Source organism: Scaptodrosophila lebanonensis, unplaced genomic scaffold (genome assembly GCF_003285725.1).
Source record: "Scaptodrosophila lebanonensis strain 11010-0011.00,11010-0021.00 unplaced genomic scaffold, SlebRS2 tig00001415-arrow-pilon, whole genome shotgun sequence".
NCBI classification, from domain to species: Eukaryota; Metazoa; Arthropoda; class Insecta; order Diptera; family Drosophilidae; genus Scaptodrosophila; species Scaptodrosophila lebanonensis.
Window position 1 is genome coordinate 9,389,141 of NW_022060742.1, and position 17,167 is coordinate 9,406,307.

The 17,167-nt window shown below is 37.6% G+C and overlaps 2 protein-coding genes across 2 annotated transcripts; one reads left to right on the plus strand and one right to left on the minus strand.

The window, feature by feature from the left end:
- Positions 1-439: 439 nt before the first annotated feature.
- Positions 440-16,966, minus strand: LOC115632449 (nuclear migration protein nudC). The gene is made up of 6 exons (XM_030529599.1): positions 16,820-16,966; positions 16,475-16,758; positions 16,215-16,410; positions 953-1,147; positions 698-900; positions 440-639 (listed from the first exon to the last, which is right to left on the minus strand). The coding sequence occupies exons 1-6, from the start codon at positions 16,889-16,891 to the stop codon at positions 588-590; spliced, it is 1,002 nt and encodes a 333-aa protein (XP_030385459.1). The 5' UTR covers positions 16,892-16,966; the 3' UTR covers positions 440-587.
- On the plus strand, positions 12,640-15,200 carry LOC115632450 (putative uncharacterized protein DDB_G0277255). Its single transcript, XM_030529601.1, has 4 exons — positions 12,640-12,884; positions 13,692-13,973; positions 14,039-14,453; positions 14,528-15,200. The coding sequence occupies exons 2-4, from the start codon at positions 13,692-13,694 to the stop codon at positions 14,554-14,556; spliced, it is 726 nt and encodes a 241-aa protein (XP_030385461.1). The 5' UTR covers positions 12,640-12,884; the 3' UTR covers positions 14,557-15,200.
- Positions 16,967-17,167: the final 201 nt, after the last annotated feature.

Consider the following 17,167-nt stretch of genomic DNA (forward strand, 5'->3'; position numbering starts at 1 on the left):
AAGAAAGTACCCTCCATTGTGTACATAGTACGTATATACAAGTATATTCTTAAATTGAATGTCGAATAAAATTGAATTGGAAGTGTACTATACATACTTACCCGAATGAAGAATGTATATATTCTGTCTCTATGAACGCCTTAATTTGGTAAACGGCCGAGCCCATATTGACCAAACTTGGCATGCAGACTCCTCTAGACTAGTCTCTAAGCAGCATGACATCTCAGGGAAAGAATCGCAGCAACGCCTTCGTTGTTCATTTTGCTTAAGCTAAGCGGATTTCGTTGTCGCGGACTTGCTCGACTCCAACATTTCTTATTTCCTAAAATATACATAAATAGTGATTCCGTTCGCTTTCACTGCTCGGTATTAGCATAGAAGTCAGATAAATCAAAAATATACATAATATATATACATTCAAATATACATGCATGGTATGTATATTCCATAATATTGTTATTATTATTATTTCTTTTATTCAATACATTTCAAATGTGTAAAATAAATGATTAAAGTGCGGCGTGTAGATTCAAAGCCAAAACTTAATTAAATGCTGAAGGAAACTTGTCTGGCACTTAACTCTGCCACTAATTGAATTTGCATTTGGAGAAGTCCATTTCCGGATGCTGTTGCTTGAATCTGCAGGAAAACCCAACCAATGAAATAAAAGGCATGATAATAGTAGCTGGCCACTTACTTTTCGAGTATGTCCTGCTTTTTGCGATCATCACTGGTGGGCAGACCCATTTCCTTTTGACGCTGATCGAACATCATTTTCTCGACCATGCTGCGGGTCTCGCCATCCAAATCGGACAGCTTGGAGGGCTCTGGATTTATTTTGCGTGTGGAGATTTCAGGATCGCTGGTCACTAGACGACTCCACCAATTCATTTTGTTGACCTTCATAAATAAATTAGTTATATTCCTTTAATCAACAGCAGATTAGGCTCACCTTTTCCAGCGTAATGAGCAACGTTTTGCTATCTTGCAGCACCCAGACGGACTCATCCTGCTTCACCTCAGCACAGAGCTCGCCGTCAATAATGGGCTCTTGACCTTTAAGGCCCACTTTCAGCGACTTCTTGCCAATGCTGACCACCATGTCGCGGGCACGCAAAGCGAATGTTACATTGAAGGGGATTTTGAGCTGTAACACAAAAAATAAAAAAACAAACAAACAGAATTACAACAAATTGATTACAATTGAAAAATAATAACAAATTAGTGCTTGTAAGCAAGCGGCCAACAACTACAACTACAACAACAACAACAGTTACTGCTCTATAATCAGTTGGGTGCCGTTGCTCAGTCATTGTTGTGGCAACCTTGAGGCACGTATCTGTATAGCGGCTAATTCAAGAAACAAGCACGAGAAGAAGAAAAGGTCTATAAATACAACCAACCACTGACAGAGCAGCAGTCAAGCCAACAAGCCCACCTATCCACCGATCAGAGAGTCATCTGCAATCAGACAATCTTTATGCCCTTCACCAGCAGAGCTCTCAGAACACGCATAGCTTGTTCAAGGATACTGCTCGGATTCAACGGGAGTTTAGTTTAATTGCAGCGCAGTTCAAGGACGCAAAGCGCTTGTTTTTCTTAACAGCCAACCAACCAGCCAGCCAGCCAGAAGAAATCCGGTTGCAGGATAGGGCGGCTGTCCGTTTATTCATTCGTTCGTTGGTTCGTTCGCATATGGAATGCAGCCCAACAGGTTGCACGCAGACATTATGACCATAAAGTGGCCAAGCAAGCGGATTGGATTTATTGCACCCAAGCAGCCAGCCGCCAAGAAGCTCGCCCTTGCCGGTGGCTGACAAGTTCAATTAAATCAGCGACAAAAGATAGTGTTGCCGCAACCACAAGGCATGCCATCCCCAGAGGCTGTTGTGGCTCATTTGTGGCTGCCACCAAGTTCAAAGCCATTACTACACTGACCAGCACAATTGCTGCACACACACTACTTCAGCAGTGGGTCATTAGCAATGCATAGATTGAAGAATCCTACACTATTTTGTGGCTTTATAATTAGCTAGTATACCCTTTGGGTACAGGGTATAAAAAACAATATTAAAACACCAATAATTCAAGCTCCACAAATTTCAAAAAACAAAGAAGTAGATTTTGGTAGAATTTGTTTTGTATACAAACTAAGTTTGAAGTCGATCGGTTGAAAAATTCGGTTTTTTCATACAAACTTTGGAGTCTCGAATTTTCCAAAACCCCTTTTTAGTGGGTACCTGCACTATGAAAAGACACTTGAGTCCAAATTTCTAGCTTTCACCGTTTGGGCCAATCAATAGCTTTTATTGAATAGATTATTATTAAATATTAATTGATCACAGTTTGCGTGCAAATTATTTGCATGTCTGACCATATCTTTAGTTATTAACACAAATCTTCTTCCAAGCCATCGATATTGGAAATTGAAATCATCAATAAAAACCTAAAAGTGGTTGGCCACTCTAATTATGCAGCACATTTACACCTCTGGTCATTAGCTCGAATGAAAATTAATATTATTGGTATGTGGAGTCGCATAATTAATGTGCGCTGAGAACAAAAAGCAATTGCAACAACAACGAAGGCAAAACTGCAGCTTGCAATTAATTAGTGAGACCCACTTGCACACTCACACTCACACACACACACACACACTCAAACACAATCACACACATGCAACTGCGTTTGCAACCGCATATGTGAGACTTGAAAACAATGTTAGACGAATGTTTAATTAAAATCTCACGATGTGCTAGTCAAGGACGCTTTCGTTTTTTTTTTTACGCTCGGCAAAGAAGCGACGCTCGGACGAAGTGTGTGGGCAGCCAAGGCAGCTACAACAACAACTCAATTATAGCCACAACTACAACATAAAAAGTAGTAGCAACTCATCCAGTACTGCACTTGCTCAGCCGATTTGCTGGCATTAGCACTCGAGCGCACTTTTCAATGACATTGCCAGCTTGGCTTGGAACTGTGGAACGTGGGTCGTCATCGTCATAGTCATAGTCGTCTTCGTCGTCGTACTATTATTGAAACATAACATTTGTGTCAAAATACAAAAAACACCTGAACTGAACTGAAGCGGATGTCAGAAATTGGGATTTGAGAAGTGTACGCGGATGTAACCGCTGGCAGAGTCGAGTTTTTGTTGTCTTCGGACCAGGTGGGCGACAGCAGAAATTATTCCACTGCCCATTTGGTGATGAATTTATGACAAGTAGCTGTCAGTTGTTGTCAACTAGAAGTCTTCACAAATACTCTCATATACTTGTATATGGTGTATAGATATAATGATGTAAGAGTTATGCCAATGAAAGGCAATCAAATTGGATATTTAATGAGTTACTCTAGGAAATAATATACCAATTGGATTATACAGAATTATCTCTGCATATTCAAATCTACCAGGAGAAAATGCATCTGCTAACGAAGCTTTTTTTTAATACAAATTCTCTTTACGAAAATATAAAGCTCTATTCTGGTGGATGGCTTAAAAGAATGTTGAATGCAAAAAAAGTGTGTTTTTTTTCCGAATTAAATCTAAAAGACATTCACAATTACGTTATTCGCTAATTAGCTGAAAGAGTAATGCTCTGGAATGTTGAATCGTAAATATACGTTACTTTACAAATAATATTGTTAGAATCGATCATTTTTCGAAGAGCAGAACATCGATGAATAATAATAGCGATATCAACTCTTGATCGGTTGAAACAGAAATGGTGCCAAGTATTAACGCATTTGATTGACGAATACTCATAACGAATTGTCGAGTGCTATGGTAATGATTTTTTATTAGAATAATCAAGAATAAAGCAAAACAAAGTAGGTTAAACATTTTATATTTGTTAAGAGTGTTTTGTTCAAATAATACTACTGCCTGTAGTTGTTCTATTTATGCTTATCAACTTGGGTTTCAACTAGATGGAAAATTAACAATTACATTTTCAATGTTCACAATGTTTTATTCTTTCAAATAATGCTCTTCTAAATAAACGGACGCTACAACATGGAGATACACATATTAATTGTTTAAAACTTTTGCACGAAACACAACTTCAGCGTGCACTTTAAAAAATGAGTTTTCGACTTCAAAGGTCCACCTCCCCAGTATGCCAAATCAAATTGCCAAAAATTCCGTTTTGATAATCTTATTAGAAATCTTGATACAAATTGTGAAAATGTGTTTTAATAACGTTTTATTTACATACATTACATAAGCTGTGCTTTTTACTTTCGCCACTACATAGACAGACGCTCATCGAGATTGGGACAAAAACGTGAAATACCATTGATTGAGTATAAAGAAGTAGAAAAGTTTACACACTTTCTGGGGCTAAAAAACTTGTAAAACCCAATTTTTGGCAAAGACTTTACAGTGTGGTTTGTTTTATTCCCTAACCGCAAATGGTTGGAAAGAAGTCAACTAAATTTTCTTTTGTGCAAGTCGAGTGGGAATTTGTGATGACGGCACTACCTCTTACTGTAAATGATCTTCAAAATAACACAGATCAGTAGACAATTTGCTCTTATTGCGAAACACAAAAGCTATTTTTATACCCTGTACCCGTAGGGTAAAAAGGGTATATTAGGTTTGTGCAAAGTATGTAACATGCAGAAGGAAGCATCTCCGACCCCATAAAGTATATATATTCTGAATCAGCATGACGAGAGAAATCGATCTAGACATGTCCGTCCCTCCGTCTGTCCGTCCGTCTGGATGAACGCGAGAATCACAGAAACTATATATATATATATAAACTATACTAGAATAACCAAAGTTGGCATCCAGATTCTCCTAGGTCCGAGAAAGGACGAGTTTATTTTAATTCCCCCCCCTCCCCCCCCCCCCCCCCCCCTTCCCACGCTACAGAATTTCGTCAATAGCGTCCACATTTCAAATGCTACCTAAACCAAACTTTGCACACATAATTTATATATTTTCTACTGTTGTTCAAAATTTTATTCAATTCGGTCAATTCTAAGAAAAATTATTAGCGAAACAAATTCTCGCCAGTACAACCTCCCCAAACTGCAGCAACAAGTTCGCTCTTCTTTTTCCTCTTTTTGCTGCTGCTATGGGCGCATATAACTCAGTGACGGAAGTTTACCTGGGTACAGGGTATTACACTGTCGGGCTTGCTCGACTGTAGCGTTCTCTCTTGTTATTACTTAATATCAATATTAATGCATTCGCTGTCTTCTAAAAGAATTCAGTTTCGCCCTAACTATTCACTTAGTGCGGCTGAAAACAGTATCGTTAACTTTTGTTCACGCTCCATTCATGTTTCACTTCAAAATTCAAATTCAACAGCAGTTCTCAAATAGTTGTGTAGTTGCAAGTCTGCTATTGTAGTTGTTGCTGTCTATTGTTAGCCCAGCCATTGAGCTTGCAGTTTATTAATAGTCTTTTGTGTGTTTGAAGGGAATAATGTGCGCATAAAAGCCACTCGAGCGCACTTGGTTCAGGCAGAGCTTTCACACATTAAAGATGTCTGCCTATAGAGAGGAGCTGCCACTCGAGAGTCTGCAGAGGTGTTGCCATTGTTGTTGTTGCTGCCATATGAAGGTTACAGCACGCTTTACAAAACACACTCACACACACACATGCAATTCTATTCTACACCATTTATGAGGAACTTACATATAAAATCATGAGGTGAGCTGACAGAGACGGCCATTCACTGCACATTAAATCATAGAATCAAAGCAAATAATAGTGCCCCATAAGCTTCATGTACGGGTAAATGGGCGTGCTAAGAGCTGAAGAACCATCGAGATGATGCGGCAAAAATATGCAGATAAAGACAGCAGTTCGATGCTTCGAAGAGTCAAAGGTACAAGTCAGCCTAGACACGGTGGCAGGCCTGGCAAGTCAAGTCTCAGAGTTCAGGCTATGAAAAGGTGTCGTGAATTAATGAATAATAATAATAGCAATAGCAGCCAGCATTCATATTGATTATGACTTTGAGCCACGCACGACATGGCACACTTATTGATGTCGATAGACAGCTGATTATGCGCATAACTAGCATATACAGACATACACACTATACATACTATAAATCGGTTGAACCGTTGAACCGGCTAGACAAAAGCGCCCTCTAGCGACATCTCATCCTCAACATATGCAAATACTTCTAGTTAAGATTTCAACTTCAACATGATAATCGATCAAAGATAACAATTCTGCACCAATTCTGCGCGGGCCAACGGAAGATTTTTGTCCAATTCCAGACTCCAAATTCGTTTTCTACACATTGACAGTATCTACATGTGTATATACTATTTAGTATATACGTCTGTATGCTAATTTGTTAAAGTGAAAGACACTTTTATGCGACCGATTATGTTGAGTCAGTTTTGCTGCCGATTTGAATATTAAGCATTTATTCTTGTCGCGCTTCTTTAGTCAATTTGATTAATTCTATGTATTTGAAAAGCATTTTATTTTCTCAAACACATACTATATAGTATATATGCATATCTATAAGTATATATAGTATATGTATATAAGTATCTACGTATGTAGTTTAATTTATGCTTACGCTCGCTCACAGCCCGTTGTCGTTGTCGTTGCCGGTGCCTGGCACCGAAAATATCAAAACATATACCGAAGTAGCAGAGAAACAATCAAAGGCTAAAAACGAATTCAAAAACTGGCCAAACACACTTCCAGTCTCTTTAGCCAGTCGCTTCAAATCGCGTCGAGTCGAGTCGAGTCGACTCTATTCAAATGGAATCGTATCGTATCGAATCGAGTGGTCTGGAGTGATTTTTATTTGCTTTGCTCGATAATGTTATCAAATTAAATTTATGACAAAACGCTTGGCCCACAATTAACGATGTGGGAAGTGGGCAGTGGAGGGCTGTATTTCTAAAATCAGCTTAGAACTGTCTGGGATTGCTGCCTAAATTTGCTTATTTGTTACAGAAGTTGATTGCAGACAATAATGAGAGACGACAACACTCGAAAGACACACGCACACACACACACACTTGTGAACAAATTGCCGCAAAATTCGTTGCCACTTCAACGTGATCGTCCAATCACGCAAATCTTATTAGGTCGCTTAAGTTGCTAGAACAAATCTGTTTTTATTATTGTTACGAATATTTTTTTGTTTTTGTTTTTTCTAAAAACTAGTTCTTTGTTGTGTGTTGTGTGCTTGGGAGGGAATAAATCTCCCCACTCAGACGTTCGCTGTTCAAGTGTTTGTTGCTAGATTTTCAACAATTCTTTGCGTATTTTGCATTTAAATCGAATAAACCAAAGCTTTATTAATTCTCCGACTCGGATGTTATAGAAAACTGGATAAATTTGAAAGAAATTGCGAAAGTACGGCACGTAGGTGTAGAAAACAAAGCGAAGAATATGCGATAAGGATCTGCTTATTAGCATCTCAGTAATAAATATCAGAGTAGGACGCGATTCAGTTAAGGCAGGTTTTTCTGATTCGCATAATTTAATTCTGTCTTTATTAAAAACTACAAAAAATGTTGCCTTCATAAAAATTAACAATGTATGTTAATAAGAACAAAATAAAATAAAGCTATCAGTTTTACAGCTCTGCCTTTTTACATCGACTATAATAGCTAAAATGCTTCAAATTATAGATTTCTTTGAAATGATAAGTCAGAAGCTAATTTCACACGAAACTTATGTGGAAGTATGTTGTTGAAAAAGCAGATATTAAACATATCTTGAAATATGAGTCAGGCACACAAGAGCAATAAAGCAAGTCTTTAATTCATGGAAGACTTCTAGATTCCTTTTTCTATTTTATATTTTCATATTGTCAGCGAAAAGAAATCGAAACTGAAGGTGATGGTATAACTACCATCATACGTTACTATCTGCACTAAGTTCTATTTAAGTTTCTGATTAATATCGTAGAAACTTAAATTTTGAAGGAAAAACTATGTTTTTCAGTTTTACAACCTAGCGAGACTAAAAGTAATTGATTTTTACTTTCTACGAATCTATGATCAATATTTGAGGGATTTTGGAACCACTGTTCCTATTTCGAAGAAGTTTCTGAAATCGCAACATGAGAGACACAAACATTTATTGTATAAATATTATTAAAAATCCCTTCTTTTATGTTTGGAAATATTTTATACATAAATATATATAATTTGGAGAGTTATTAGAAACATTAATTGAAAACCCCGTCTCTAAAATTTTAAATGTACTTGTTTGTTTCCTAATTTAAACAAAAAAAAAAAAAAACAGTTAGAACTTGTTTCAAATATTACTTTAACAGTAATCTGAAAAGAATGATTTTTAATGCCGTATATTATTAAGTGACTTAATTATCGTTATATTATTCTTAGAAATGCTTCTCTACAATTCTTTCAAGTCACGCCATTTTAAAATAATTGCATGCTTTCGGTTGGAAATTAAATTTGGTTTGTTCACATTTGTGATGTGTTATTAACCTTTTAGCAAAAGTGAAACTTATTAAACATGCTGGAATGCCATTCGGTCAACAAAAATTTAAAATTTTTAGAATTTTAAGAACATACTCATCGCCGTTTAATTAAATTATTTACTACATTAATTGGCGCCTCTGGTTATTCACGCATGGTGGAAAACCACAGAAACGAATAAAACCGCAGAAAATATTGCTCAGGCATGACTAAGAGTTCGCCAACAATGACCAAAAGTTGCAGACTCCTGAATTATATATAGTATATATTTATTATTTAGCAGCTCTTTAACAAATACCGGCAGAATTATATTGTGTGTACCAGGAACCAAGAAAACAGTCAAAGAATTTGTGCGAGAAACGGATCTGTGGCCATGCGTTTAAAGCCAAGTTCATTTACCCAGTCGAATTGTCGAAGCGTTTCCATTGTGGTCCACAAAGAGTGTTGTTCGATTCTGAATACGTGTATGAGAGTCTAAGAATGTTTTGTGCAGATTGGCTTTTTATCGGCGTTTATTGTATAATTGGCTTATGCGAAATGAGTGTGGCAATAATTCATGCAAAATGCTTGGGCAGTCAGTCACAAGTGGAGCCCCTTTATGGCACCACTATTAACCGTTTATGGGTGGGCATTAAACAGAAACCAGAACCAGCATCAAAAGCCGAGCTTCAAAGTGTTAAATGGTAAATGGTAAACGTGTTGTGGGCATTAAAATCTTTTCAAATGTTTTCATGCAATTGTCCACATAAAATTGTTCATAGAGACTTACGAAATTGTTTCGATTACCAGGAAAACATTCGCAAACATTCAGAAAAACCAGCTGAAGCTGAAGTCATCGAGAATTTCAGCTATTCCGTTTGATGAGTCAGAACGGGACGCTTAGTTTAATGCAACAATCGAGTTGGGGCCGCAGGCCAACTATTCGGAATAACTTATAACACACTCTCACATTCAACAAATAGATTTATGCTAAACAATCTTTTAATAGTCGCAATCAGCGCGCCCCTTAGGGCCTTCCCCTGGACGCGTGGCATATGTCAGTGGTTGGATCGGCTTCGTCGCCAGTAAGTCTGCAAAAGCAACAATTTACAACGGAGCCCACGGGGTATCTTTTCGTTCGAAATTCATGAAAATTATTAATGAAGTTGACATTGGTTGTTTTTGAAAAACGAATATATTGGTAATTAAAACTGTGTGTTTGGCTTTCATTGCATTTCGTTTCGTGGAATTATTGCTGTGTGCTTTTTCCACTCCTCTTTTGAATGAATTAAGAATGGATTTCAATTCAATATTTGAATATATCTTGGGGAGTCCGCAAACCGGCAGATTCACAAAGCCGCGACAACACGACGAGCGTCACAAACTCAAAATCTAAACTGTTTTGCATTTTTGATTATATGCAAAAATGTGTGTTGTTTGTTTTAAAGTTGAGCTGCGAGAAATACAGACGATGAAAAAGCAGATGAAGACAAAAAAAAAAAATCACATCTTGGACCAACGTCAATATAAAGATGCTAGAGCTGAAGTAGAAACAGAATCGAACCAACTCGATGGTGAATGTTGTTGATTTTAGTTGTTTGTGGTTGGTTGTTGCCATTGTTGTTGTTTATTTTTTGTTGTGTATTAAACTGCCTTGCTCTACAGCAGCACTGCTGCTGCTTCTGTTCAAGTACCAGGCAGACCGCTCTCTGATACGTTGTTATTGTATTCAACTGGAGTGGCTCTGCTACGTCTTTCTGATTCTCTGATATTCGATGGTAACTGGTAGTGTCAGGTAATCTTCCTCTAAACAGCTGATTATAATGACTACGCGAATCTTTTAAGCACAAATTCAGAGATACACGTTTACGAGTATACGTGTATCTATTGGAAGTAAACCAAAACTACACACCCATGCAGACATAAGACTTAGGCGGCCGCTCACTTGTCTCACTTAAAAGGTGATAACAAGATGCTTGACAAATATTTGTTGTACCGCATAATACAGAAAGACGAACAAAAACACCAACAACAAGAGGATCGAGAAACGCCACGGAATTTCGTGTCGGCTACTGAAGCTTAATTTTGGGCTTGATTAATCCACTGGATGTCTGGGCAAAGGCACTGAACCATCAAACGAAGCAACTTTCAACTAAATTGTAACAAATTTTGCGCGCAATTGCTTCACGCACATAAAATACAAGTACAAATATATACATAAATAAATATGTATATATGTATACTTCCACATACATACATACATACATACATGTAGGAATGTAGAAAAGAACTTGATTTTTAATTTGACTGACACTTGATTCAACGATTTTGTTTTATTGAATTTGCTTTATTAAAAATTATAGTTATAACAAAAAATATTGCAACAAATAAATCGTTATAAACATTAAACGAAACTTCCACTATTATCGAGTAAATTTTTACTTGTATAGCTAAAAAAAATTGCGATTGTTGCTTTCATTGTTATATTTCGCAGCCCAATATGTTATTCGAAGACGTAACCAGTTATGAACATATCTATTATAATGAACAATTTTTAGTAGACTGCTGGAGAACTTGTATTTTACATTTTTTTTTCCTCACTTGTGGGTTGAATTTTCACAGCTTATAAAACAAAGTGATTCTTTGAAACCATTTACAAATTAAATTGTTTCCAAATTTTTTCTATACAACAGATTTTGATTCTTAATTTTACAATTTAGTTGCTCGTCTTATACCGAAAGTCGAAAGTGTTTCTCGGGAAGGGGAATCATTAACTTTAAAAGCGACTGCATTGAAACGCAAGCAAAATATGTATCAATTACAAATCCGATCAGATATATCATATTTGTACATCAATACATTAGACGTACGTAGGCGTAACTGACAGCCTATGTACGCATTCATATATCTACATACAAGTATATAAGTATATTTTCATGCATTAAGCACCACTGTGCGCACCTATTTTAATTCCAGCTGATTATTCTTATTCCTATTTATTGTTCTTCTGACATTTGATGTAGAACTTTGGCAATGCATTTGGACACTAAATGCTTTCATTAAAATGCCAGATTTGAGATGTTTGAATAAAAACGTATAAGAAATAAATTGAAACGTATTTTAACAAAAGCTGCCTAATCAGGTAGAAAAAAAAAAAACGTCTATACATATGTAGATTCTGCTGAAATAGACTTTTAAAGATTGCTGGCTGGGTCATCTTCACAGCTAATAATTACGATTAGGATCAGCTGACGTCAAAGGGGCGTGTAAGCGCACTTTTTGGCCCCAACAATAAGCGAACGACCGACTTAGCAGAAAGAATAACAAAACATAATTTGGATTTTCCAAATCGAATCGAATCGAATCGAATTGTATCTAAGCACTGAAACGGATCTTGCAAACGCACACTGAGTGCGCCCACGGGGTGCCAAGAACACGCCCACGTTGTAGGCAGGCAGTTCGGCCCTTGTGAAATCACTGAACGGCCTCCCAGTTGGCAACCACCTGGTCGGCCGGCCCTAAATCTCAAGCAATTTAAAAATCGATTAAGGGAACAACATTTACAGTACAATTTACGAGAGTTTGAGTTTGCGGATTGTTGAATTATTGGCCTGGGGGTTGGCAGGCCCCCAAGATAACATAAAGCACAAAAAAGGGCACATCGTGCCAATCTAGGCGCGTGTATGGCTATTTTTAGAACTGCCAAATTGAACGAAAGTAGGCGCAAGCACATCATCAAAGCGGCAACATCAAATCAAATCAAAGCGAACAGCTGGGAAAAAGTTGCGCGGCATCTTCATCAATCGATCAGCAAACTTGTATAAATATAGCACACACTCAAGAGGTACAGAAAAAAGCGAGCAGAAGTGCAAAAAAAAACTTATTAAAATGTTTAAAAACGAAACAAAATGAATGCTGAAATGTATGCAAAATCCGGCAAGCAGCAAGAAAGTCGTTCCGAGCAACAGCAACAAACACACAAAAACGTTTGCGCATTGAAGCAAACAACCTGTCGACGCGACGCTACGTGACGCTGACGTCTGCGTCGGCAGAAGCAGCAACGGCCGCAGCGACTCAAGTTGGCCAACAAGCTTAGAGTCAGAGTTGGCGTGCGTTCGTGCATTGCTTCAGTCTGATTCTTGACGCTGTATAGATCGGTTCTGATCTTCGCGTGCCGCACATTACCCCCAAACTTGGTCACAATAAAAAGTTTACAAAATTAACGCTCAATATAAACAGCAGCTGCCAGCCAGCTGAGTGTTAGTTAGCCAGGCCAAGAAGCAAAAAGTGCATAGCAAAACAAAAAAAAAAACAAATTGTTGAAATAACAACATTAAATTTCAAATCGAGACTGACAATTTTCAACACCTGATTGACTTGTGATATTAATTAGTTAATTAAATAATTCAAAAAAAAAAGTGTGATAAAATTAAATTAATTTCAAGAATTAATAAACGCATACCAAAGTAAGTAAAACAAAAAAAAAAAGAAGCTGCAACTACTTGTGTTGTATTTTAAACTAAAGAAAAAATAAAAATAAATGAAAATTCAAACAGAAAAAAACTGGCCGAACAGCTTGTTAACAAAAAGTTGTGGCTGCGCTGATAAGACTTCCGCATGCCTCAACAATTTTTACACAAAATTCTTTCAACACACACAGAGACACCCACAGTATAATCAAAAGCTTGTTCGTTTCGTTTGGTGTTTGTGTAACAAACAAAAGACTTAGGCAACAAACTTGTCCGAAAAATAACGATTGTTTTTATGTTTATTTCATTTAAGCCCACTAATTGAGTTCATTAGAAATTGCAACAATTAAATGTACAACAACAGCAAAGACAGTAACAAATGCTGCCACAAATTTGCAATTTAAAATAAAAATTCAAATGCTATTAAATTTAAACCAAACCAAAAAAAAAGAGAAAGGCAAGAAAAATGACATTATTATTGTTCTTGTTATAAGTTGCCCCTTTTAGCAGCAACAACAACTAGAATAAATAATAAATGAAGTCAGGCTTTTGCCTAAAAGCAGCCGTAGTCATAAATACATTTGTGTGAAACGAGTTGTTGCCGCTTTGTGCAAAAAAAAAAAAAAAAAAAAAACGGATTCAACACCACGTCCCCCAATTCCTCACTTTTGTCACCAAAGCTCGCGTGTTTAGGCAGCTTTTTTATGGATTGGAACACCAAAGTTTTAGTTGGCAGTTAATTTGTTTGTGGCATATTGCTAATGCTCTGCTTTTCTTTTTCTTCTATGACTTGTGTCTTTTTAGATGCACGACTATTGGCACATACCACGCGCCTCGCTCTCCTCCTCCACATCGTCGGCCATATCATCGGCGAGCTCTTCAAAGTCTTCCAATCGTAGTAACAAATCGCATTCAAATCCGCCAACGCTCTCGCAACGTGGCGCCGGCGCCGGGGCAGAGAACAGAGAAGCGGCGCCTGGAACGAATGCGGCAGTTACAGCTGCAGCTGCCGCTGCTGTGCTGGCGGCTGCTAAACGCGGTTCACGCTCCTCTCAGGGCTCCAGTGACAGCAACAACAGCACGCGGGTGAGTAAGCGCGCCCACACATACACGCACACAACGTTTGACTCATTCTTTAATTAAATTTACAGAGCGCCGCTTCCGGCTCACTGCTACTAACAGCAGCGAATTTGGAACGCTTTGCCGAGATACACAAGAAGCAGGAACGCCAGCACAAAATGCTAATGAACGAACTGCCGGACGTGCATGGCAACAACTATAACAGTAATCTGACTCTTGCACACAACAACAACAGCAATAGCAGTGGCAACAACAAGGACGCCGTCATACCTATCGACCCGAATCTGAATTTCATCAAAACCAAAGACCTCGACACGGTGTCCATTGCCAGCTCCATGCATTTCACAATGGTCAATGGAGAGGGGGGTGCCACAAAGAAGCCCAAACGTGGACTCTGCGATCGTGGCCGGCAGGTGACGGTGCTGATTGTTAGCATGAGCACAATTTTCTTGTTGCTCATTATGGGCATGGTCTATGCGCTAGAGAGTGAGTATTAACAGCCTAACATAGATCGAACATGTTAACTAACAGTGCAATGTTACATTTCGTTTCGTTTACAGTGCGTGCGCGTGACATGCCGAAAAGTTAACAGCGCTGCGAGTAGGCAGACAAAGATGGGCAGTCCTTTATGGGGCGTTGTCGTCGCAATCGTTTAGCTTAAGCATTTATTTATTTTGCAAAATGTTTTTGTCAATTATTGTTATGCATCTGTAATTGTCTTTGAGCTAGTTTTAATTTATTTATTAAATTTGTTTCAGTCAGTTTTCGTGAAATTCGTGAAAAGCAAAAGCTACACAATAGCAACAATAGCAAAAATATAGGCGTGCACCTCGCCCTTGGCCGCTTGTATTAAGCAATTGCAATACATATATTTATATTTATAATTAGCTGTTTATTACCATTAATTATGTATGACAGTCACGCACACGTTGTAAACCATTTTACATTTAACAAGATAACTGAAGCAGAAAAACCAACAACAACATCATCAATATCAACAACAACAACAAAATCTTGGCTACGACATTAAGCAACGAGCACATTTCTAGATCACAACTTTGGCGGTTGCAAATCTTCGCTTCAAACACAACAATCTACTATTTAAGAAAGAAATCGAAATACTAGCAAATCCCGCAAAGAAATACCCATAAATGTATGCATGTTTGTAGATAGATGTAGCTTGTATATCTTGCATTAGTGGAGTAGCACAGTAATTGTCTACATTATGTATTTTCTGGCATAAATTAAGCTATTTATCCCTGTGATATGTTTAATAAAGAGAATTTAAAGTTTTATCGAATTGTGTTTTCAACTGAGGGGAAAACTTGGCTATCAGACAACTCAATTAGTATCAGGAAATTTTATAATTTTCTTACCGTGGAGCAATACTTATGAATGGAGTAGAAGCTTTGGAATACAAATATCATAGATTTTATCAAATTACTTTAATAGCAGATGCCTTAAAAACCTATTAATGGAATTTAACAATTTTGTGACCTAATTACAAAATTGTTAAAAACGGTGTCATTTCAGTAGAGTTTATTGTGTCCGAAACATTGGATGGTCGTGATCGAATACATATTGTAAGATCGTTATAAAACAAATCCTCAGTTCTCAAAAAACGCTCATGACAATCCATCAAAGAAAATGTTTGATTAATGCTAAAAGGGAAATGGATTTCAGGGAGAATATTTAAAAAATAATAAGCCCGTTTTCAACGAAAAATTACTACTTTTTACACAAATAGGCACATAATATAAAAATTCTTCTCTCAATAAAGACAAAGAATGAAAACCAAACTTATAATGACTTCATAAGTATAACATCTGGAGGAGTGTAAATCTAAACCAGACATTAAAATTGAAAGTTCAAACATAAGTATTTTATCCATAAGTGGTAAGAATAGCAAGATTAGCTAGAAGTACGATATTGGTTCTTAGAATACATACTGTCATTTTAAGGTATGTATATGCTCAATAAATTACTTTTATGTACAGGTAGGTATTACAGCCTTCTTAATTAATCCATAATTATAAATCATAGATTTGTGGAAAATGTATCATGGCAATAAGATAATTTCAATTTCTGTAAAATGCCTATTCTCACTCTATTTTAAATAAAAATTTGAGCAGAAGCGAAATACACCTGCCGCCGTACAAATAGTCGCCCCTAGCAACAAAAACCAAGCGGAAGAAACAAAAGTCGACACCCCTCAACATAACAAGTTACATACGTTTGAGCACTTACCTCAACCTCCTGCAGTGTTTGTGTCCATATGTATTTGTCCAAAGTACAGCCATTACCGGCATTGGGCTGCAATTTGCCAACCTCACTCTTTTCGGATTCATCATCCACTTTCTCAATGGGTTTTGAAATATCTTCGTCGACTGCTGAAACTACTGTTGCATCGCCGGCAGCCCCATCCAGCAATGCCTGTCGTTTCCTAGAACAAATAGATAGGTTGGAAATATATTGGAGACTGGAGATCGGAGAACATGGTTACGCACTTGTCCTCCTGTTCTTTGATAATGGCAGCAGCTTCCTCGTCTGTTATATCACATATTTTATTCTCACTCATTTCCTTTTGGCGTGCAGTGCGTTCAGCACGTTCCTTCTCCTCCTTCAATTTCTTTGCCGCCTCACGCGCCCTCATCTTCTCATCATGATCGGCCATAGCCACTTTTGCCTCTTTACGGAACACATCCAGAACCATTTTTTCCCATTCGGACTGCTTGGCGCCCGTGAAGAAATCGGTTTTCCGGCGCAAGAAGCTTGCCAGCGTGTGCAGAAACTGTAAACAACGTGTAGCGGATTGCAAAATGTGATGATAAACGTGCGTCTTTGGTACTCACGTCAGGCACGCCTCCACGATGCTTTTCGGCCATTGCCAGCAGGATATTGTCGTATTGCTCTTCCACAGACATTTTAACAGCAGTTGTGGAAATATATTTGTTAAATTATTAGTGTTTATTCCAGAACGTTCAGACGAAACTCGTAGGCGCACAATGCCGGTGACAAACTAATATGACAAGCTATCGATAGTTGTCGACTACAGTTCGATATGTTTAAAACAATAGCTCGAGAGTACGAGTTTCGTAACAAGAAGCCTTAGACACGGCGCTGCACTATTGTAACGGCATGACATTTGTATTGCATACCATTCAGGGTGTAAAACTCAAAAGAACAATTTTATTTTGCAA

Bases quoted from the DNA above. Each gene is read 5' to 3' on its own strand.
- LOC115632450 (XM_030529601.1), top strand. From the start codon at position 13,692: ATGCACGACTATTGGCACATACCACGCGCCTCGCTCTCCTCCTCCACA. The intron at 13,974-14,038 runs GTGAGTAAGCGC...TTAAATTTACAG, and splicing joins ACAGCAACAACAGCACGCGG to AGCGCCGCTTCCGGCTCACT. The intron at 14,454-14,527 runs GTGAGTATTAAC...TTTCGTTTACAG, and splicing joins CATGGTCTATGCGCTAGAGA to TGCGTGCGCGTGACATGCCG.
- LOC115632449 (XM_030529599.1), bottom strand. From the start codon at position 16,891: ATGTCTGTGGAAGAGCAATACGACAATATCCTGCTGGCAATGGCCGAA. The intron at 16,411-16,474 runs GTGCGTAACCAT...TATTTGTTCTAG, and splicing joins ATCAAAGAACAGGAGGACAA to GAAACGACAGGCATTGCTGG. The intron at 901-952 runs GTGAGCCTAATC...TTATTTATGAAG, and splicing joins TGCTCATTACGCTGGAAAAG to GTCAACAAAATGAATTGGTG.